At 42.5% G+C, this 24,078-nt stretch overlaps 1 protein-coding gene across 2 annotated transcripts in view; it reads right to left on the bottom strand.

Moving 5' to 3' along the window:
- Positions 1–24,078, bottom strand: part of TENM1 (teneurin transmembrane protein 1) — a 503,051-nt gene that overhangs the window by 117,336 nt on the left and 361,637 nt on the right. For both annotated transcript variants that reach the window (XM_019540172.1, XM_019540173.1), the window contains 3 exons: positions 20,493–20,678; positions 15,277–15,423; positions 3,339–3,555 (listed from right to left, as the gene is read on the bottom strand). In XM_019540172.1, the coding sequence (XP_019395717.1) occupies positions 3,339–3,555; positions 15,277–15,423; positions 20,493–20,678 (550 nt within the window). The remainder of the gene's footprint in view (positions 1–3,338; positions 3,556–15,276; positions 15,424–20,492; positions 20,679–24,078) is intronic.

Here is a 24,078-nt window from a genome sequence, read left to right as displayed (position 1 = left end):
TCCTGCAGACAACGTTGTCCTGAGCAGCCTTCGGAGGGGGTAATTAATTTAGTGCCAAGCACTGGAACATATTTTTTGTAGGCAATTTGCAATGAGTCAAATAGCGTGGGCCAGCTGTGTGCATTAAAAAAAAGAAAAGAAAACAAAGCAGGCAAAGTAGCTTAATAAGCTTAAGGTACTGTACGCTTTAAATATAAAGCACTAAAGCCATTCCTGCTGTAAACAGGTATATTTCCATGTGCCAGGAATTTACTGGGACCCCCTTTACACATTTCCTTGCTGAACGTGGACACTTACAGGTAACAAGTAAAGTTTTGATGCAAAACAACAACATACTCTTAGAAGAAACAGCTGGCACGGTCTGTGCCAAGGCCAGCTGCAGAATAGATTTCAGTCCAAGCTGAATACATCGCAGTGGTCCAATCTTGAGCAAGTGAAAGGCGTGAAACAACAGTGAGACCGTATCCACAACACGCACCCCCCCCCGCTCCAAAATCACAGTCAGATACAAATGGAAAAGGAAAGACACCTTGGTGATTGCTCAGACAAGATCCTCTAAAGCTAAGCAGGTATGTAAGAAGACTCTGGACCTTAAAGAAGGCGGACACAAGGCAAGCAAGCAATTTCTGTCTGGTGTATAGACATCTTAAGCGTATTTTCTGGCTGTCATCCCCAACCTGCCAACCTGAGTTGGCCGTCTTTGGATTGAAACTTACTCAGCTCTCATCTGTCCTCTGTGCCACCCAGACAGTAAACCACTGAACTGAGCCACATAAACCAACAGTGAAGAAAACAACAGGCAGCGCATTATATACACTGCAAACCAGGTTTCCTCACTAATTCTCCAAAAGGTCTTATACATTTGTTGAACAGGGCAGAGTAACCAGCTAGAATCCCACAGCAGAGGACCATCAACAAGGGGACCATTACTGCTTGAGACTTCATGGGGAGAAACAGAGCTGCTCGACAGATTTCCATCTGCTCCTCCCAAGGACTCCCGCTGACTCCCCAGGACCTGATGATCAGTGGTATCGATCACAGCTAACAGCTGTAATCGTATCAGAACAGGCCCATGATCTTCAGCCAGCCAGGAGAAAAACATAAAAAAAAAAAATCCCAAGTAGGGCATTTGTTTACCCTGTACGTAGAAAAACAGGACCACGGAAAACTGAAGCATTTAGATGCTGTAAGAGTTGTCATGCTACAGTCTTGTCATTGCCAATGCTCCCCTCAGAGAAGCTGTTCCTCTGTGATCCTTAAGCAAGACACTGACAAATTTTAACAATATCAGACTTAGGAGCTCATCAGCTCCTTACTGGCCTGCAGCATCCTGGAAAGACTATGCCAATCTGTACCAAGAAGTTCCCTAAACACTTCTAGGGCACCACTGGATGCTGTTGCTAAATGATGATGAAGATGATGATGATGAAGCCTTGTCTCCTCAGAGCCTCACCCTCCTTCTGCCAGTGCAGTTGGATCTGAGTCCTCATGATTTGCTTTGTGAAAAAAAAAATAGTACTTCATTGGATCTTGAGTCAGCCTCTGAATGAGGCATCTGTGCCCAATTTACCTAGCACGTCAATGACATCCGTTGGGCAAGATCTGCCAGATGCTACAGAAGAAAAAATGTTTCAGATGGTAAGAATGAGGAGTCTTTTGAACATTTTCTTCTTTACATTTCTAATTCAATGACTGCAAATCATCTATAGACTGTGCAGAGGATGATGCTGGAACACTGTCATGCCAGTGAAGATTTTTTTAAAAGCAAGCCATCAATCATCAATAGAGCATCTATTGGTCTACTGGAGAGATAATTCTGTCCCCTAAAGCTTTATGTAGCCTCTCCTCTTCCATTAGCTACTAAGGAGTGCCTGTGAAACAGGCCACCATTATTGTCCACACTCCAAAAGCCCTCTAGATGCCAGGTAAAACGTGAGGATGTTTAAATCCAAGTTACACTGTATCAATGACAACAGTCTGAAAAGATTAGCTCTTTATATCTATATGAACCATGTTTGATTACTTGCATGCAACCCTGCTGCTAGCATTTCTAACGTCACAAGATATTGTCCAAAATACCGTACTGCTCACCTTCTGGTTCTTGTGGTTGTTTCGATGAGGGACATGTTGTGTTTAAAGATTTCTGTTTGAAACAGTCATATACCATGTTACATATGTGCAGCCCAGGATATTGCACTGGGTACAAGAGCACTGTTTTATTAGTGATTTACACAGCAAAGGCCTGGGGTTGCCATATAGGTGCACTTCAGCTCATGTAGCATTGTTCTACATATTTATAACACCCTCTTGCATTATTCATCGTGATTAAATGTTTAGGTAGTTCGGATCAATGAAGATTTTGTTTACATATTTACATTATTAAAAAGCAATACATCAAACGAGAGCACACTGAATTTGTGTGCGGATATGTTTGCCGCGAACACACCATGTCTATGTAAAGAACAAAAACCAACCCAACAGCATCCATATTACTGGGGGTTGAATTATCTAACATTCTGGCTGAGACAGTGGCCTGAATATGGTTAGGTGATGTAAGGAGATTTGTGGACCTCTTTGTTGGTTACAGCTTCCTAGGGTGAAATGATGTATGAAGACTTATTTGCCTCTATATCTCAGATCTACTCACTTTTTTCCAAAAGTAAAATATTCGTAACTGGGTCTGTTGAGCCTGTACCTGCCCCTCCCTGTTCTCATATTACTTTCCTGTTAAAGAACACCACAACCTCACAAGTACCTAGAACTGACTTTCATTTCGGAGATCACACTGTTCCAGTTGCATGACAGTTAAAGAGTAAAATAGCAAACTGTATCCTTTTTTAATGATACGTGCTGACTCCACCTGCTAATCAAGTTATGGGGCGTTTGTCACAAGAATAAGGAAAATACGTACGCTTAGGTACATACATTACAAGCTTCTAAACTCTGTTGGAGCTGGCTGGATAAGGCACGGATGAGTCCAACCCAGTCTCCTATTTCCTGTCCCTGGTTTCTCTCTCACATGCAGGGCAGAATTGTGAAATGATAACAATTCATTATTTCTCATGTTCCCAGACAACAGAGTATTTTATCTCCTATGATAGTCAAACCATTATAAAAAATTCTACAGGTTAGGAGGTCAGAGCTAGCACTGTAGGAGGGCAAGCTCCAAGTTGCCAGAACCTCAAAATAGTTTATGATTCTTTTCATTAGTTTTTAGACATCAGTAATGTAGAGAAAAGATTTCCAAGAGAACTTTGGTATCAAACGCTCTGCTATTAAAATAATTTCAGCACAGTGTTCACTGTTCAGAAAGCTCTTTCATTACAAATGAAACTTACCTGCTATCAAATGAGATATCTCCTGGGATCACGTGAGTGCTCTCCTTCCCAATGAGGAATTTGATTCGATCGTAAAAGAGCCGTGGAGGATGCTGAGAGAAGGGAGGCTGGCTATGCTGAATGAGGTCAAGGGGATCAGGTGAACCTTGGCAGAGAGGACTTGCATAGCAATTGCTCTGCTGACAACAATCAGGATCTACACAGTCTGTCAAGCCGTCTGAAAAAGGAGAAAGCGAAGTTCAGAAAACAGAATGATGTTTAGAAGAAACCTGCTAGCAGGCAGGGGACAGCAAGTACCTAATCATGCCATTCAGAAGGATATACAGGCTTAATCTCAGCAAAGCAGCTGAAAACAGACTTCAGGGAGGAGGTATCTTCCTCTCCAATTATAAGCATTGCCCATTACACCTGACAAAATCTCTATCAAGAGACCCTGTGGACCAAGTTCTAAGAAAGACTATGACTTGCCTTCATTATTGTTCAGATGAGAGAAGAAAACTGTACTGCTGATTAAAGATCCCTACATTTTTTTAGGCCTATGTTTTTTCTTAATGCTTTAGGCTGCTTCACCAGCGTGTACTTTTACTTATATTGAACTGAATCCAGGAGGGCTTGAGACTTCTTTTGTACGAGGCATTGCAGATATACGATGCTTGATGCAGTCCCTGCCCCCAAGAGCTTAAAGTTCCAGCTTTCTACCGCATGCTTTTCCATTAGTATTCATGTGACGCAAACTTGCGAATCAAGGCAAAGCAATTCCCCCATTTCAAATTTTCAGTTAGGGAAATAAGACAAATGAGGCTAAGTTTCCTCAAAGAGTCTCTATTTTACATGTAAATTTTTGCAACTGTATTTATTCACTGGTGCAAGTTTTATTTTAAAACTCTTCAAGCACCCAACTTGCACTTAAGTCAATGGCAGTTCTGTGCCTAAGCACCTCAGAGCCAATCTGCTTCTATTAATCAACCAGTTAGATCTCTAACTGCCCTAAACCGCATACATAGTTATTTGCATGCAAACAAGGGAGGGCTGAGACTCAGACCCAACAGATACAGGTTGTGAATGATACTTTAAAAGGTCAGATTTAATAAGAGTAAAAAAAAAAAAAATAATAATCTACAAACACCTTCTCACAGATAACATACATTTCGTGGCTCACCATTTGCTAACTCGCTTGGACTGGCAGATGAATCAATGCACATGAAATAAGATCAAGGCACCGTATGCCCCCAAAGTGACATTTTTTTATTTGTATTTTTAGCAATGCTAGTCTTTATGAATGCTGAATCACCACTTTACTGGGTTGATTTCCCTTGTGTTCAAATTGGACTGCTATGGTATCAGCACACTGCCAGATACTTTGACTTCATTGTTTGGCTTTTCACATCCTGTTCTCACCAACACTTTACAGTTTGATGCCTATAAACCCAAAGGCCCTTAAGGCAACTAGCTATGGAAGGCAATGCAAGTTTTGACACAGACTTTAACAGGTACCGCATAAGGCTCTTGGATTATGAACCCTTTCTCGGCAGGCCCCACTTTGCTTAACGGAGCATAAAGCACTGCATGAGTGCTCGATAAATAATAGTATAAAATATTCACTGAGCAAGGGAAGCAAAAGCCTATTCATAAAACCTAAGCCCGGATGATGAAATGGACATACCTGGAATCTGACACTCCTTGCTGTCCTTGAACAAATGAACTGCTTGGCTAAGCAAAAATATATTAAGAAAGCTTTTCCATTGCAGCTGGAGAACTAGATGGATTAGACTTGAGAAGATGCCCCAAGGACACCTGTAAACAGCTAGTAATAATACCCTGCTCCTGAGCTGCAGCTTGGTGCACCTGTTTGGTGGACCCTGGTGTTTTTTGGAGCAGCTTTAAGGTATTTAGATGTCTTTAAGGAATGAATGGTATTTATTGGTCATGCTGAATATTGTTGAAACTGTACTGACAAACTCACCCAGCCTTTTGGGGTGAATGTAGGCAGAAAGAGAGAGTGAACAAGTAAAAAAAAAAAAATACTGCCTGTTGTTTGCTTTCTCCTTTGCTCAGGGGAAAACTGGACCCTATGTACTCTTTATAAAGAAACAAGACTGCACCCAAGAAGAAACGGGCTTCATCATCAGCTCCTCTTCCCAGCAGAAACAACCTAAAGGAGCACAGATGCCGACTAACCATTTGGATGACAGAGGGGCTCGACCCTGCGTGTTGGCCCAGGGCTGTCCAGAAATGTAGCAGCAGGGGAGCAGCAACTCAGGTTGCCATTGCTCCCCCGTCGCCAAATTTTCAGACCTGTGGAGACCCAGAGGTCGGATGAGATGGCCTTGTGGGCCACATCTGCTGCTTAGGCTGGAGGTGGAGAACTCCCTTTCTAGAATCAGGCAGATTCGTGGAAGCTAAGAGCTTGTCCATATGGGAAAAACTGACCCAAACAGCTTTTGTTAAATAAGCTTGGGAAGCAAATTAATAAACTAAGTTGAAAAAAAGCACTTTTGCTCCAGATTAATAGGTCTTCTGTAGGAGGATAGCTTCTGCCACAGTAGAAAGTCTGGCTAATTTTCCCCTGTAGACAAGTTTATACAGGAGGGGGAGGGAGAGTGGGGAAGGGAAGTGAACTAGCTTGATTCTTCTATTTGTGCAAGAAAAGAATCACTTAAAATTCATAGAAAGATTTGAGATTGAAGATGTGCTTTAAGTGACTATTCTCTATGGCAATTTGGTTTCAAAATGATACAAAGGACATGCTATCTAAATGCCCTGAAAATCCTCTCTCTGACAAAATTCTCACTGGCTCCTATGGAGGTTTTGCCTGAATAAATACGAAAATAAATTGCTCTCTTTAGTCTTTGTTGTTCTGATCAACAGGTCACCTACCTGGGAACAAGTGCCTGGCATTCAGAGCACACATAGGAAGAATTCAAGCTAAAGGAAAATGATTTCCCAGTTTTCCAAGCAGACTCAATTTTCATCATGCTTTTCGCAAAGCGAGAATGACTATGTCTTTACCAAGATTCAGTTTGAGTGGGATTTCTGCTGTCCTTAAAGCAGTGTCTTGTGTTTGTTTTGTCTCCACCTGGTTTCACCGACTCGGTTTCTTTTTTAGCTCTCAAGACTATAAAACATAGGCACAAATACAAGCAGAGAAAAAAGCAATTGTCACGCTGCAAAGGAAGGAGCTTTTCAGGTGATGGATTAACACTGGTGGCTTCTGTCACTATAGAAATAAAATCTATTTTCCCATCTGGCTACTTTTACTGTTTGGTCAATGAGGAGATATTCTATTCTGATTTTAATTCTCCTCTCAATCACAAGGAAAATGAAGTAGAGGAAAGGGGCTAGGCTCTGAAGAAATGGACTGCAGGACAGCAGTACTGACGGGCAGAAGCTTAAGAAACATCATGCGCTCTGTGTCCCCATACAGCTCACTTGCATCCAGGCTATTGCTGAACGGGTGTGGCAATTATATCCTAGAGCTGGATGAATAAAGGGTTGTTTTTTTTTCCAGTTGGGCAGCCAACCTCAGAAACAGGGGGAAAAGAAGTGTTTGGGCTGAACTGAAACAGATTTTTTTTTCAGCTTAGTTAGTGAAACACATAACTAAACAAAAATAATTTTGAATCAGTTGAAAACATTTTATGCAACCCAAAGCACACAAACATTTCCAGCTTTCCTGAAATGAGACATTTAATTTTGTAATATGTTCTCCCTCTCCCCACTTTTTTTCAGGCAAAATGACATGCTGAATTGAACCTGAATTTGCAAAATGTTTCAGGTTCCTTTGCCCCACCTTATAAAATCTAATTTCTCAGAAATTTACTATTTATTCAAACCAAACCAAGCCAAAACAAAAATCACCTAGCTCTATTACAGTGCGTCATTAACTCTGACATGGTTTTGGAGACTTTGGCCACATGGGACATCACTCCAAACCACCTTGCCTGACTGTAGATCTCTCTGGGCTCATTAACACAGCAGGAACGAAGCCATGGCAAAAGCTTGCAGGATTCATTCCTACATTTGCAGGTTTTTTCCCCCAAAAATTTAGACCCTGCCGCTTTCAAGAAAAAGTTTTGAGGATCTTTTTCTCAATGGTACTTGCTGTTTGCTTCTAAAACTGAGAATGTGTATACTCTAAAAAGGAACGTAGAGAAAAGAAAACGCAGAAGGGTTGAGAGACTCTTTTGATGCCTGGAAGCCAACGTATAGATTGGACAACAGAATTTTAAATGGTCTTAATGTGCACGTACAATTTATGGAGGAGATTGAGAGATGTGGCATCTCAAGTGACATGACAGGGGACAATTGCGGTAATAGACATTCACCTGACACGTGCAGTAAAAGCAAAGCAGTTTCAAGAAGCCAGCGCTCTCCAAAGTCTAATTAAAAACAGGACAGCAACCTTATTTATACACTCCAGAGTTTAACTTAACTCCCAACTTCGTAAACATGACAAATATATTATTTTCCAAACAAATCAATCAATCATCATTTTGGTAAGTACAAGGACCTGACTATTAAAAGCCCCTCTATGTGTTAAGAAACAGCAAGGTTCCTATTAAATCCAGAGAGACAACTGTTACAGACAGCAAAACTTGTAATTCGTATGGTGGGAGATGCAGTATACTGAAGATTCAACTGTCAATTATCACAATGGACAACACAGCAGATGGGCAAACTTAAATGTATCACAGAGGTGTAAATGACTTGGATTTGCTATTAGCATTTCTGCTGCTTCTTTTAATGTAAGAAGCAGTGAAGCACGACTGCCAGTCTAGTATATAATATTGTAGAATAAGAAGCCAGTAATTCTGGTTTAGACTCCTCAAAATGCAAAGAGTACTCCTAGCAAACATCATGCTTACACATCCTGTGGATACTTAAGTCTGGCATAGGAGAAGTGATGACAGAGTGGGAATTTTTATATTTTCAGTAAATACTTCAGACAAAGCACTCCGGCACGACTCCTGTAACACAGTCCCCAAAGAGCAACTTGGGGCAAAACCAACACTTAAAACACCCCTAAATAATTAAACGCCCAGCAAAAAGCACAGCATACAAAAGCAAAAGGCCAGATTCTGCTCTCAGACACACTGTCCCCTGGCATCACAGTAACTAAGAGAATCTGGGAGGTGATTTTTTCCCCTCACTTTATTGAGGGAGTGATCCTTTCAGACATGCCTCTGCAGGCATTGTATCCATTAATGCTTTTCATCAAGATCTCACAAAAAGTTGTTCAAAGAACATATCTTCACTAACACAGTGGCTTGTTTAAACATTACTAAATGAATGCTATATGAGCATCCCCAGGATTCACTAGAAGTGACACAGATTAACTTTTCCAGGACATCTGTATCCTACTGAAGATATGATTCTGCTGTACAGGTTTATGCGGGTTCTGTATGTGTAAATTTGCTCTTATGTGATGACCCTTTTTATACCAAAAATTTGTTATATGAGAGATAAATTCACTCTTATGCGATCGCTGTGGTGGAAGCCTGCAGTCAGCTGCTTTGGCAATGCATTGTGGGAGTGACACGCACCAAAATGTAGTCTCCTGCGTGGCTCTGTGCTCCTCGCTCCTTGTCCGCAACGCGCGTTTCTGTAGCTGCCATCCCCATGATGATAGCGCCCTGTGCTTGTGTGTGCTGTCTGCTGTCGGCGAGTACCAAAATTGTCTTGTAAAAGCGGTGGAAATGGGTCTGGGGGTCAGTGCAGTCGAGGTCTTGGAACGTATCCCTAGTTGTTACATTGTAAAGTGGGTTCTCTTTACGTGAATTCAAGTCACGTGCCATTTTCTAGGAATGCATGTAGGGAATGCATGAAGTGAGGGAAATCCGTAGTCTTTAAAAGCTCTGTGATGGGAGCAGTGCAACCACACGTGGGATGCAACACACTCCCGCAGGCAACCTCCGCTGGCTGGTCACGTTGGGCACAGAGCCATGGGTTCCCCAGTTCATTCCCCAATTCATTGCTCCCTTTCTGGTAAGGTGCTCCATCTTATCATGAGGGGAGTACAGAGGGTGAGCGGAGGGTCTGAAATTGTGTTAATATCTTATGGAGAATGCCTTCTCTAACTCGAGACCACAGTGCAGTCCAAAATGCTTATTCAGCAAGCTGAAACACTTCTATTTACCGACTGTCTATGTCTTCTACTTTAAGAATAGCAAATTATACAACATTTGGGGCAAGCACCAAGCAGAAAATGTTTTTCCTATTTATCACACTTGAATTTTATAGGTACCGCAAAACATTAATATTTATATCACATCCTCAAGAAAATAAAACACCATTTGGAAAACAAAAAGGCATTTTGTTAACTGTAGAGTCATCCTATTTGCTAACATAAAAGCTAATGAAAAGAACATAAATTAAATCAGACATACAGGTCCTACCACGAGGAGCTCTGGGCCCATTCACTTGTTTCTACATTTAGCCCTAGTTTCTTGTATTTTATGCCGGCATGGATACATCACAGAAACTAATATTCTTGCAGAGTTAATGTGCTTCTACAATTAGTACAAATCTTCCAGTCTATAAATGTAAATAATAAAAGACCGCAGGCAGAGCTGAGGAGGTCAGAGAAACCAGAGTGCAAAGGCTCGAAAGGAATAACTCTAGTGTAGGTGCCTGGAAATGCTCCAGCAGGCTCATTTCTTGAGGGCTAACGACAAAGTCAGCCAGTAAAGTCCTTCTATTTTGATATGCAAATCCTTTCAACGGGCCACGTTGAGTGTGGGTTAAGAGGTGCCTGCTTTGTACATTTTAAACTATTTTCTTTAGGTCTTGCAGTTCACTGAGCAGCAGGGGCAGTTCACTCCTCTCAGATGTACAGGCAGATTTATCAAGTTATTGCTCAGGTTAAAACCGTACGGCTAACTTCGGAGCCATAATAGCTAGAAACAAACCTTGTGACTACATGCGAGTGAGCTGGGATCCTGTAGTAGACTCCAGAGCCCCTAGACTGGATTTTCATGGGTGAGCGGAGTGGTTAGAAAGGATCCAGACAGCAGGTGGCTGGAAAGCTGCCTAAAGCACTGAAAAGAGGACAGCTAGGCTGCAGAATAAACCACAGAATGAACGCAGTCAAAGCGAGGAGGACCTGAGGAATACAATAAGGAATAATCACTAGGTGAGGACTTAGAGAAACGGAGGTGTGGGAATCCAGCTGTCTTTCCACCTGAGGTGGCACTGCCTGCAAGTTAGAGATGGGTGAACCACCATGGTTTGAATACCAGAAGTGTTCAAACTAATATTTTCCTCTTTTCCCATTTACTTATTTCAGATGGCCTCAAAGTAGCTCCTGTGCTTTTTTGTCTCACTGGGGGTGCAGTTCAAACCAATTACAGTTGTTAGGACTCAGAGCAAACAGAAACAAAGAAGAAATGTATGCTGTATCTCCGTCTGCTTCTCTTCCAGAGACCTGAAGAAGGGTACTGTGATACCCAAAAGCTGGTCTTTGTCTAGTGCAACCATGCAGGTGGTCCAATAAAAGATACCCGTCACATGAATTCTTGCCTCTTGCATGAAGAAACTAAGCAGTAATGAGCTTGCGATGCTTGTTAGTATGCAGAAATCTAAATTTACATTTCATTTACAAGATGCTGCACAACAGTGAAGTAATTAACTGGTAATACTGGGGTGGACGCGAGTAGATTTTGAACCGACATACACCCACAGAGGAAGACTTCATAGGGTTTGTTTTGTTAGATATTTTCCTTTAGTTAGCCGTGGCATCCAACGGTGTTTGGCTTTGAACGTGCAATGAAAAGAAAATATATCAGGCCCGGTTTTCAGAAATGCTGTGCATCCCACGGGAGCTCTGGCAACACAGCAGCAATGAAAACCAGGCCCATCGTTATTATTTATGTTATGTAATAATAGTGTATTACTTATATATGGACTCAACATCTCTATGATTGATATGCTATTAAAATGCCAATGGATATGCTCATCTATACTTTAACAGCACTGGCCACGGAGCAGAAGCTATGCTGAGTCAGGTCCTTTTGTGTGCTTGGAAGAGCTACCCTGGCTAAAATGCGACTAACAGGAGCTGTAGAAGTGTAATTCAATTCTTACAGTACACAGTGTTTTTATTGAAGAAAACAAACAATGGGGACTTGATGAAAGAAAGAGAGACCCAGACCAACTTAAAAGAAGAGGTCAGTACCAAAGGAGTGATTGGGAACAGCTACACAGCCAAGCTTAAGAGGAAGTGCCAATGTAAATGGAAGAGGAAAAGCATGTGAAGTGTGGCTGGGCATGAGAGGGGAGTGTCCTTTGAGTCCCTTGCATTGCTGTTGCAGCGTGTTCTGCCTCCTCAAGCCTGAAGCACAGATACTCGCATTAACAGAGTTCAACAGAGCGTTTCAAGTCATTTCTCAGAGCTCTCGTTGCTTCCACAGAACTCTAAAATCATGGCAGGACGGAGGGAGGGGAATGACGGGTTCAAATGAGCGGGGTGGTCATCGTACAAAACTACAATTGAAATCAGGTCAGCCATGACCCTGGAAGAATAGGAAGAGAAGATGAGAAGGGACACGAGCGGAGGACAGACTGTAATCTCACACTCCACTCTGCAAAGGACATCTGCTGGAAATCCCAGCGTTATATAACCAGCACCACAAACGCTGCCAACATGCCACAGATGTCCTCCACAAGGGCGAATGAAAACAATGTAGCTGTACATCTGTCATAATTTTAAGTCTATTTTATTTGTGTTTAGGAAACAGATTGAAGGAGGTGAACATACTCTTAAGACTACAAGCGGAGGAAAAGCTATTAAGGTCATATAAGACCGAATGGCAAGGGTAGGCATGGCACATGCCCGCCGTAATGCAATCAGTGCTGAGTTTTGGTCCTAAGCAAGTAATAAGACACTTGCACACATGATCTGGCAGACCCTTGCACACATTTAACTTAACTACTAGGAATAATCACACTAACACAGGACACAGAACTACATGATTAAGTGTTTGCAGGACTGGGACCTGCATGCGTATATACACAACATGCTATTGTAATCTTTTTACAAACAAAATGTAAAACATTTGCTCACCAGAAATAAGAAGCTTGAGAAAGAGCAATATGTATCAAAGCACTGAACTGAGACCTCTCTACACCTATATTAAAATTTAACAGTCACATTTCCTTCTGGAATGCATTTGTATTCATTTTTGTAGTGTGAAAATGAAAACTTTCCCAGCAGAAATGCTTTGTTTTATTACTTAAGCAGAATCTGCGGCTAGAATTTAGATTACATTATTAAAGGCCTGATTCTTGATTAGGTCAATTGCCCGATATAACACCACCACCACTGAAACCCAAATACGACAACTGTTACTTTGCTTCAACTCTGTCTTTCTTCTTAAGGAAACAGAAGCCCAGGACACTTCCTAAGCCCCCTGCCTGGAGACATAAATATTTAATTTCAAGACAATGAGGATTAATGAGGCTTTTTCTAGGTGGAAACCTCATGATTTAGAACATACAAAACTAGACTTAAGTAAGAACAAGGAAACGCACTCCAAGGACCAAGAAACACAAACTCGGGAACTCTAGGGGTCCCATTCTGATTTCACGCTTGGTTTAACATCAATGCAACCAACTTCAAAATTGATTTTTTCCTGATTTACCCTTATGCAACACCAGGCCCTAGAAAGTAAGAGAAGTAACCTGAAATGTGCAAATATGATTTGGCCCTCTTCTTATTAAAAAAAATAAATAAAAAAAAATCCATGGAGATTGTGAAGTGAAATGAGTTACATTTAGCTTGGCAGTAGTAGCCAGTTGAATTAAATTATTTTTCTGCCCACTTATCTCTAATTTTAATGTCAATGGAGATGTTCTCAGACAAGTTATGCTACCATTAAAAAAATAAAAAATATATTTTTAAAACCTGCAGTAAAACGAGGTTAAGTATCTGCCTTAAACTGACAAATTCAAGGAGATTTAGAGTTAAGGCTGCCAACTCTCTCAATAACTCAGTGTTACTGCAGAATATAAAGCATGCGGAATCACAATACAAGAAAATTTATAGAGAGCCAGTTCTCAGAGTGTATCAGAAAATGCTTTACATATATTAGATGCTGAACAAGGTTGTTGTGAACAGATTTGAAGAGAGGGCGAGCGAGAGAGCACATGAGTGAGTCAGTGGCTTGGACAGCAGGGGAGAGAGATCCAGACAGATGGGAAAGTGCATGGGAGGTAGTGATCCCAACTGTGGAGACTTGTGTGAAGAAGCTGCAGATTAGGCCACAAAGATTAGAAAGCAGAGTGAGTGGGAAGAAAGGAGGTTATTGGTAGGTAGGTGGGGGAGGAATTGGAAATAAGGTAAAAAAAAGGAAGGTTGAAGCAGAGAGGTGGCAATTTTAAAGGCTATTTAGCAATTCAGAGGATGGTGCCCGTACAGTACCAATTATAACTGTACATGGGGAAGTCAACATCCACCGGGGGTGCTTCTAGTGGGGTCCTGCAGGGACTGGGCTTGTCCCTAAAATGATCTTTTATTGGATGACTGGAAAGACAAAGGTTGCAGATGACACAAAGACTGGGGGAGCATTAAATAATGAGGAGGACTGGACACTGATACAAAGCAAGTTGAGTCACTTGGTCAGCTGGGAGCTGGGAGATACAGTATGTATTTTAGTGAGAGCCACAAGTAAAGTTATTTATCCAGGAAAAAAAAAAGTGCAGTGCACATGTCCAGGACAGGGGCTCTATTTTGGGTGGCAATGATTCATGAAATGTCTAAGCATCATAATGGATAATCCAGTGAATGTGATCTCCCAGCTGAATGCTGTGGCAAAAAGGACTAATACTAACCTGGAGCATCTGAATAAAGACTTGTGCGGAGGAGTAGGGAGGAGTCTTACCTTTTTTTTTGGCACTGATGAGGCTGCTACTGGAATACTGTGTCAGTTCTGGTGTCCACAATTCAAGAAGGATGTTGAAAAATGGGAGGGGATTTGGAAAAAGAGCCAAAAGAACAGTTAAAGGATGTCTTACTGGGAAAGCCTCAAGGAGCTCAGTCCAGTTATCAAAGGGAAGGTTTGGGGTGACTTGATCACAACCTACATGTACAGCAATCTGACAGGAGAAGGGTCTTCAATCTTGCAGGCAAATGGATCACAAGATCCACAGACAGGAAGCTGAAGCTAGATAAATTCAAACTAGAAATAAAAAAGTACCTCAAAGTGGCTAACTAGCTGTTGGAACAACATACCAAGGATTATGATGATTTACAGTGATGGAGAAATTAAGTTGGGATGTTTTTCTAAGAGGTATGTTACTGTTCATGTGCAGTTACTGGACAAGAAGCAGTACTGAAATCCTGGAAGTCAAAGCTTCTGTGATGCAGCAGGTCAGAGTAGGTGACCACAGCAGTTCCTTCTGACCTTACCCATCCATGAAACCCTGGGATGAAACCAGAGCCCATTGGCTTCAGTATTCAGGCTGCACACACTAACCCATTGCGGGAAGAGGTGGAACGGCTACTTTGACTGCACATTGCCATGTTATGGTCAGGTTACAAAGTACATTAAAAAAATGTACCCCTAGCATAGAAAACCTTGAACCTTACCCATCTATTTTCAGTATTTCAAAGACCACACTTTCACGGAAATATATTCTAATTTTTGTTTAAGAAAAAAAGAACCTGGATATTTTTTCAAAACACACTCAGATGTTTAAATGACAGGGGCAATTCAAGAAGCGATCGTCCCATATAAGATACTGATCCTGCGACTACTCATTCTTATACGTAACCTAAGTCACTGAAGCCAACAGAAGAAGTGAGAGGACCGAGATGTGGACGTATCAGGCTTCTGTGACTGAAGCAATGCATAAAAGGGACAAGATACAGGAGAGCAATTCAGGGAACCGAACTTCATAAGAACTCACAAATAAATATATGGACGTGAGCTATGTTCAGTACCTCCATCATTATCCAGGTTATCGCCACACACCATTTCCATGACAACGTTACATCCTGTGCCACTCCAGCCCACTTGGCAGACACAGTGCCATCCATTCTGATCCAGGGTGCACCTTCCATTTCCATAACACAGACCTGGGCAACCATCTGGAAAAGAAAACAGAGAGAACAGGACTTCATGCTGGAGTTTATTTTTCTTTTTTTTTAAAGTCATAAGCTATCCAACAGCAATATATAAAAGTCTATAATACTGGCTACTTGCACATGATAGCACAGTAAATCTACTTTGGATATCATTCACAATCTTGACCAAAAGACCTCAAGTTGTTCCTAATACAGCTTGTATAGGAAGGTGTGCCTACAATCTGAATGCATGTAGATCTGGTATCTTGGGAGTTGTGCACGTAAAGTCACATGGGGATGAGCAAACAGCATCTCTACACACAAATCGGGTATAGGCACAGATGCCTACCTGCTTTATATGCAAATGTCACCCGTTTCTCTCCCCCAATTGACACTCTGTATTGTTCACACCGAAAATCCATCACCCAAAAAAGTGCACAAGACCTATGCGATCAAATGTGAAAGCAGCATCTAAAGGTATATTTCTATACGCTGTAGGTATCTTTATTCACCAGGGTTTGGGAAACCTATTTTGATTCGTTGTACAATACTTCCCCAAGAATAGAAAAAGGTAGTTTTCACTGCAGTGCAGACTCATTTCCTAGTTATAACATTACATTCTGTTCAAAGAGGACAAACGCTTGCCCTTTAGTGGCTTCGGGAAATATTTTGCCTCTTTTGGTAAATTATGGATCTAGATCAAGACTGGAACAATGACCGTATCACCCCCTGGACTGCAGGTTCGTAAACTCTGAATCAATAGTAGTTTGGGCATTCTCAACCAGCTATTTTGCTCTGTATGCCTGTATGAGTGACGGATAGATAATCTCTTGGATGTGTACACTCATGTCCATCTGCTTGCATGGTCTGGTGCCAGCTCAGATGCTTGTCAAATCCTTACCACACCACACAGGGAGCCAGAGGACAATGGATAACTCTGAGCAATCAGCTTAACGCTGCAAGTGGCATCCCTTCTAAAAGGAGTCCTTTCTCTTTGCCTCAGCCGACTTGCAAGAATTCAATACCTCTCTGTACTTGACAGTGCACTTGTGCACTATCAAAGGGAAAAGATTTGATATAGAGAGGAAGGGAAGACTCAGTTTGCAGGCATTTCTGGCAGAGATGTTGCAAAAGGTCCTTGGAACAGATGACCGAAGAGACAGGGACTAAGTAAAAACGGTCAGTCTAACCCAGTGCTGTGTTCCTGAGCTGCATGCACTAGACACTGAGAAGAAGGTGCAAGAAACTTTACGGCAGGCAGATGTGGAATAGCCTGCACACAACGGAAGTTTCTTTCTCATTCTCATTTTAAAGCTTGGTTGCTTTCCAAAATCCTTGTGTTTTGTTTTGCTTTGTTAATCTTTACTGTTGCAACTGCGGCTGTTCTTTTTAATCACATAAATATACATGACACCAGTGCTCCAGGATCTACACTGGCTGCCGATGAGTCTCCAGGTAGAATTTAAGCTGTTGCTTATGGCCTATGATGCCCTAAATTTCCTGGCATCTGCCTAGTGGAAAGATGCTGCCTCTCCCCTCCCCGCAATGCCATGCTGTCACAGCTGTGAGCAGCAGGGGTGCTTGACTTGGATCCTTTTCATTATAAAAAGAGAGGGAGAGGCTGGCGTGGCGCTCTCAGAGTCGGCTCTGAGATTCTGGAACTTGCTCATCTCTGGTTTGAAACAGCTTGAACTTGATGATCTTCCACATATGCCGTCAGAGCCAATTATTTTATAGGGTTTGGGGGCGAGGTGGAGGGCATGTTCCTGGGTAGATCACAAGGGCAATTTTCAGCTTTAAAATGTACTGGCCAGAAGATTAAATTCATTATTTGCACGCAATTCAGTGGCTTTATGGCTAGGGACAGGCATTCAAAAAACCAGAGCCTAAATTGATTCAATCTTTGCCAGGGCCCGCCAGCCCTGGCTACCGCTGATCGCTCCCTGCGCAAGGGGAGTGGTAAAATAAGCCCCCTCCTTGCCCCTCCATCAGATGCTAGAGGGAGGGGGGAAATAACCCCGCTCCCTGCCTCCTCGCCTAAGGGGGCCCTGCCGGCCAGCCTCTGGCCGCACCCCTGTCCCTGCCGCTGGAGTGGGGAGCGACTGCGATAGGGGATGGAGCCCCTCTCATGGTTTGCCCCAACGCAAGCCTCTTCCTGGTGTGGGGGGGCATGTTGCGGGTGGAGCCGGGGCAGGCAGAACTGCTGCAGACTGCGCGGGGCTAGGGTGGCACCGGGGCTCAGAGGGGTGGCCACAGCCGCCAAAACCTCCCCTAGTGCCACTGCTGCTTGCTTCGCACAGTTTGCAGCAGCTCTGCCTACTCCTCTTTGCCTTGCCCCTGATGGGAAGAGGCTGAAGTACCTGTCACGGTTGCTCCCCCATCGGTGCTCCAGCAGCAAAGACGGGGGCATGGCCGGAGGCTGGCCAGAGCAGCGACCTCAGGCAAGGGGGCAAGGAGGGGGGTTATTTTATTTCTCCCTTTGGTGTCTGGCAGAGAGGTAGGGAGGGGGCCATGCAGGCAGCGATTGGTGGTGGCGGCAGTCAGGGCTTGCAGACCTTGGCTGCAGTTCCCTGGGGGCAGAGGGGGCGGAAACGGAAATAAACTCCCTCCCCTGCCCCCGGGGGCCACGCTGGCTGGTATCTGGCTGTGCCCCCGCCCCTGCAGCAGTGAGGGGGACCGCCAGGCAGACCCCGGCTCGGGTCGGTGCTGGTGGGACAGGGAGGGAGGAATTAACACCCCCTCCCTGGCCAGTTCACGTGAGGCTACTGCCAAATCTGGCCATGCCCCCGGTGCTGGAGCAGTGAGCCCAGAAATGCCTGGCAGGTCCGTGCTGCTGGGAACCAGGAGGGAGGGAGAAATAAACCTTTCCCCTGCCTCCTTCATTGCAGGGGGGGGAGGTTGGAGCCATTAAAATAGGCTAACGTGCACCACAGTGGAGGTTCTGGAGTTAATCTGCATTACCTAAAGAGCATTAACGAACGTGTGCCCTCAGAGCTGAAAGCTCTTCCTAATCTCCAACCTAAATTCTCACAGAGAACAGTCTATCTCCATCTTCTTTATAACCTTTGGTATTTGGAGACCATTTTCAAATCCTTGCTCCATCTTGTCTTCCACAAATTCAATAATCCAAGCCTTTTCGGCCTTTCCTACTCCTTTTCAGTCTTGCTTCCCGGGCCTCTCATTTTTGTTGCTCTGTGCTGGGCTCTTTCCAATTTGTCCCCATCTTTTCTGAAGTGCCAGGGCCCAAAAAGTTCTGTACAATGCTGTATTTTGAAATGTATTATTTTCCTTCCCCCTGCCTCCCAAGCCTTAAAGAAGGATATTTCTTTTACAAAATTTAAAACGACTCCGGTTGCAGATGATGACAATAGGAGCATTTTTGTTCTAATGGAAGGACCAGTACAAGTTAGTTTGGTAGTGGGAAATCCTCACTGCTGTCACCATTTTGTGAATGGAAACCCGGCAGCAGAAATATGACTTGCCTCCCAGGCTATATTAAATATCTACATTGATGTTGGTAACAAACTGCCAAGGCAGCATTGTAATCATGCTCACGTTAGACATCTCTGCTTCTGATGGAGCATTGTGACAATGTAAAGAGATAAGAATGCAGAATGGACTGATATTCTGTTAAACACATTTTGTTAAAAAGAAAAAGACTTTTGCCCTGTCAATGTATCTTTCTATCTACTTCTAGCCATAGTCGTCCGTTCCCTCTGTCCTGGCAATGTAAAATAAGAGGGATGCTGAGAAGTAAACCTGGAACAAAAAACACCCCAATCCCCAACACTTTTGTATCCTTTTATTACGTTTCTGCAATGCCGATAGGAAAAGCTTACCTCGGACAGCATCTAAGTAGTGAGCTTAAAAAAGAAAAAAACAAAACTGTGATAGATTGAATTTTTGTACCAAAATGAAAATATAGAAACCATTTGCTAATGGTTTACCATCTGTTGGTTAAGATAAAGTGCCTCCCTCTTATTGCAATCAGGTCTCTTCCTACCACTTTGGATAAAATAAATTGCTCATCTTTGTTATCCATATGACCACCAGGATGCACAGCACAGCTTGCATCATTCACAGTAGCGCCTATAATGTTAATAACAGTGACTGAAGAAAACACATGTAGCTGCAGTTATCTTTTGTTAATAAACAGCTCCTTTTTTCTTTGCACCGCCCTTCTGTTATTTCCTGAAAAATGTGGCCCTTCCCTGTTCATTAAAATGGCAAAAATGTACAGGGAGCAGTGGAATTACCTTTTAAAAGCTTGCTTATAGGAAGCCAAATTGATCAAAGTTATGCTAGGAAGTTCCTTGTATGTGCAAATTATTTTGTTCAAGAAAGGGTTTTTGTGTTGGGCTTTTAAAAAATGGAAGAACAGATTAACCAATGGCTGAACTGAGTAGGTGGCACAGCATTTGCAAAATATGAAAGCTTGGACTGCTTACTCCTCCAAACGAGGTACCCAAGTCTCTCATAGGCAATTAAAATGTTTATGAATAAGACTGTTCCTGAGACACTATTAATGTTGTTTTGACAAGAAAGACGATTAAGCTTTGCAAAAAAGTATGTAATGCTGCCTCAAAAATATAACAATTACATCTGAATGAGGACTTCCAAAAAGATCTGCAAGCTTAAATTTCTTAGGAATATTGCTACAAATCAGCTACACAAAAACCACCTATAGTCCAAAGCAAAATATTTAACTCCTCTGATGTGAAGGCAGAAGATTTAGTGTACGATGGATTTAAACCGCAAGAGAGAAGGTTTAAAGGAAGTCATTTAAGTTTTACTTTTTTTTTTTGCTCGTGACTTCCAGTTCCTGTAGGATGGTAGCCCAGATGCGCAGTTGGATGCACCCTGCATAACTTTGTTTTGATATTTTCAACTTATTACAATGACATTGTTTCATCTAAAATAACAGCTGTGCTGAGACTACTCTATGGGACCAACAGAGTTCCAAGTCAATGGAGAGGCACCTGTACCTACTGAATTTGTTCTCTACCATTCCCAAGCAAAATTTAACTTGATGATAATGACATTTTTCTATTAGATGTTCAAACTTTTTTTTTTGTTTAAGTTAAAAATCTCACCGATGGTGCAGTGGTCTCCTTCCCATCCAGGGCTGCACTCACACTTCCCATCTTTGCACTGGCCATGTTCAGCACAGTGAGAATGGCATGTACGTTCTTCACAGGTCGGTCCTACCCAGCCTTCTTCACACTGGCATATTCCTCTTGAACAAACTCCGTGGCTCCCACAGTCCAGCGTGCATAGTTCTATGTGAGATTCAAAGAAAACAAACCTTGAAAAGGGAATTTCTCATTTTGTCATGAGCTACATATTGATAATGAACTATTGCCACATGCATGCTGACACCAGACATCAATGGGGATTTTGGTCAGGAGTGTTACCACCATAGAAAGGCCTTATGCAACCACTCTACTCCTTTTTAAATATATATTTTTTTAAACCCAGGAAGTAGCGAACCCATGAATGCATCATATCCCCATTCCTGATTCAGGTTGGCTGGTTTGTTTAAGGAACTCCCGTATATGCACAAAAAGCAAAAGCTGATGTCCAGGTGCAGGGTTTAAGTGGTCAGAATTCAAAGTGTGACATTAGATCAAAGTGGTCATTAGGGTATTAACTAGTTTGTAGTGATGCCAATGGCTTTCACTTACGACCATAAATGAGCTACCATCCAAAAGGAAACATCGTACATCAAACAATAGTTGTGCATCAAACAACCCACTGTGCTGGAACACACATTTCTATAGTTTTCAAGGACTCTAAAAACATTTTTACTTTGCTCACCCAGCCCATCATGGTTGGCTGGTAAGAGCAAAATCTATTTTATGTTGACAAGGTCTGTTCTTCCAGGTCTTTTCAGTTCAAGGGATTTTTTTCCTGCATGGACAGGACTGTAGTGAAATTACATTTATAGTGAAGTAGGATGAAAGCTGCAAATTGTTTCAATACATCACAATATGCCAATTTCAATTCCATTTCCATTTACACTGAAGCTGCTTTGTAAAAAAAGAAAAAAAATGGCTTCATTATTAAGAGGGCTCCATGCAGTTTAAATTTATTTAAAATAATTAGCGACCGTAGACAGAATTTGCTTGTTATTCTGCAATTACCCTGCCAGAAAAAATGTTTCCTCCTCCTTCCTCTCAGACCTAGCTGCGTGTACTGAAAATATAAGCCCAAATCACCAGGTCCATTCTGACACAAACATTTTTAGTGGTGGAAATACTTTCCTTGACAGGTTTCAAGCAACGATTGTATCTTGTTCTGAACTGCTGCATTCAAACATCCCTTTAATGTCTGCAGTGGCAAAAACAGTTGCTTTACATGCTGAATACATTTTTTAAAACTCAGAATCTAAATCTTTTATCGGTTTTGATTTTTCAATTGAACAAAGAGCAAAAACGAAATAAAAAGCAAATTACCATGACACACTACTTAGCAGAAGTCTGTCTCCAAATCTGGTTCTATTCAATATTTTTATGAATGTGTTGGGTTATAGAATAAGGCCTACTATAAAAAGACTGAGGGGGAAAAAATAAAAGACTTCCAATATGCAAAAGGTAGTTTTAAAAAGAGGCTAGCGATCAGTTTTTTGCCATGCCCACTGGAGTTTGGCTTAATTTGCAGAAGACAATAAGGTTTTCCAAGTATTTAATCTACACTGAACTACAGGGATAGGTAAGTGCATGAACAGGCTAATCTGAGACGTTATAGGATCTGCTTCATTGGCAGTTCCTAACAGTGTGTTAGACAGAGATCTATTAAGGATGGTTTAAGTATACATATCCTACTTCTGTACAGGGGATGGACTACAGGACCTTTTGGCGACCTTCATTTCAATGATTCTATAATTTTTTTTTTTTTTTAACAGCAGTCTAATTTACAGGGGACTTGAAATGTCATTTTGCTTTAATGGTTTAAAGTCAAGAATACTTCTATTCATCAATAACTGTCTCAGAGAACAGTCTTCTACGTGGATAAATAAAAAAAGTAAGTCTACCTTACATGGTACAAAAGTGATAAAAGAATGCTAAATTATCAATATTTTTCTCCCTTGGGAAATGCATTGCAAAGAACTTGAAAAATGCAAGGGTGATTTAAGTTGCTACTGCCAAACTTCTTCAGTACTTCACAATGTACAAGACTAGAACAAAGTAAATCTGTATAAGAGTCCTTTGCTCACCTGCAAGAAAAAAAATCCCATTAAAATCGAAAAGCATAATTTTGACATTTATGTGCAGAAAATTGCATCTCCCCACCCAGTTTGAGTATGGGCCAGATCATCAGCTGGTGTAAATTAGCATAGCCCATGAGCTTCATGGAACTACCCTGTTTTACATCATACGAAGCCCTGGCTCTCACTATGCAACTATACAGGTTTGGATAGTGCAGTGAGGCTGCTTTTGCTCTGAACAACATGCACAAAGTAGCCAGTATGCTTGAGGCATCCCTCGGAAAATGCCAGGTTGTAGTTTTCACATGGATTTTGACAACAGAAAAATACTAGCACAATTCTTCTGTTGCAAAGAGGCCACATCCACAGAAGTGTGGACATTCGGTTCCCTGGGGACAGCTCGCAGCGGCTGCCCATAGTTGTCCCCAGGGAATGCCTGAGTGCCATGTGCCCTCTGGCATGCGACAGGTTACCCTGGATGAGGTAAGGGAGGCTGGGGCCAGCACTAGGTTGGCCCTACCAGCCTTACCTGGGGTTCTGGGCTGCAGCAATGGCATTCTTGCCGCTCAAAGCCCGGCCAACAGCTGGAGCATGGCTCTGGCTGGCCAGGCTCTGGTTTTGAGTGGCATGTGCTGCCCCACTTTTCTTTTTGTGGGTCTTTTTTTGACCCCTGGATATCCAACCCTACTCCCCACCGTGGTCAAACCGCAGATGTATGTGTAGTACCACATATCACATGGCCACACTTGTTTGGACACAGCCAGAAAGACCACAACAGGTCAGAATGTCTGTAACACGGTGGATTCATATTTGAAACCTCTGGGTGTATCCCAGTGCGTGTGTCCAGGGACACGTGTTGCCCATGAGACAAACAGCAGTGGCATCTATTTGTGCCACTGCTATTTGTCCCCTGGCATGCCCCTGCTCACGTGCTCTGGTGCATGGCAAAATAACTGGAGTGGGGTAGGAGAGGCTGGGGAGCCTGCAGCCTTAGCTGGGGTCCTGAGGGCCTCCCAGGGCAGCAGCAGTGCTGAGCTAGCTGCCTAGAGCCTGGCTGGCAGCACAAACTGCACATGTGCGCTTGTCTGGACATGCCCTCTGAGTTTATTTTGTGAATCAAGACCAGTCTAGCAACCGGGGAATTCTGCAGTGGTGCACAACCACTCTGACAATGACTACATCACCTTGCCATAATGCTACAATTTTAAGAACTGCCAGCAGAGGGGTGCAGCCATGGTAGGTAAATTTATGGCATTCTAGTGAATTAAATACAACTAGTTGGGCTTTGTCTGAGCTCAAGAAACGACCTGTAAAGAGTAAAAGCAGCTTTATAAGTCAAGGCTGCAAACTACTTGGCCCCTGAATGTGGAGGGATGTGGAGTCTTTTAGTTCTACATAATGAAGCTGAGTCTAGTTTGCACATTTCAGTAATGGCTCTTTATTGGCTATGTGACATTCCCAGAGCAGATTTT

The sequence above is a fragment of the Crocodylus porosus genome, unplaced genomic scaffold, assembly GCF_001723895.1.
Source record: "Crocodylus porosus isolate Cpor-Errol unplaced genomic scaffold, CroPor_comp1, whole genome shotgun sequence".
NCBI lineage: Eukaryota > Metazoa > Chordata > Crocodylia > Crocodylidae > Crocodylus > Crocodylus porosus.
This window is presented reverse-complemented; position numbering and strand designations above follow the sequence as displayed.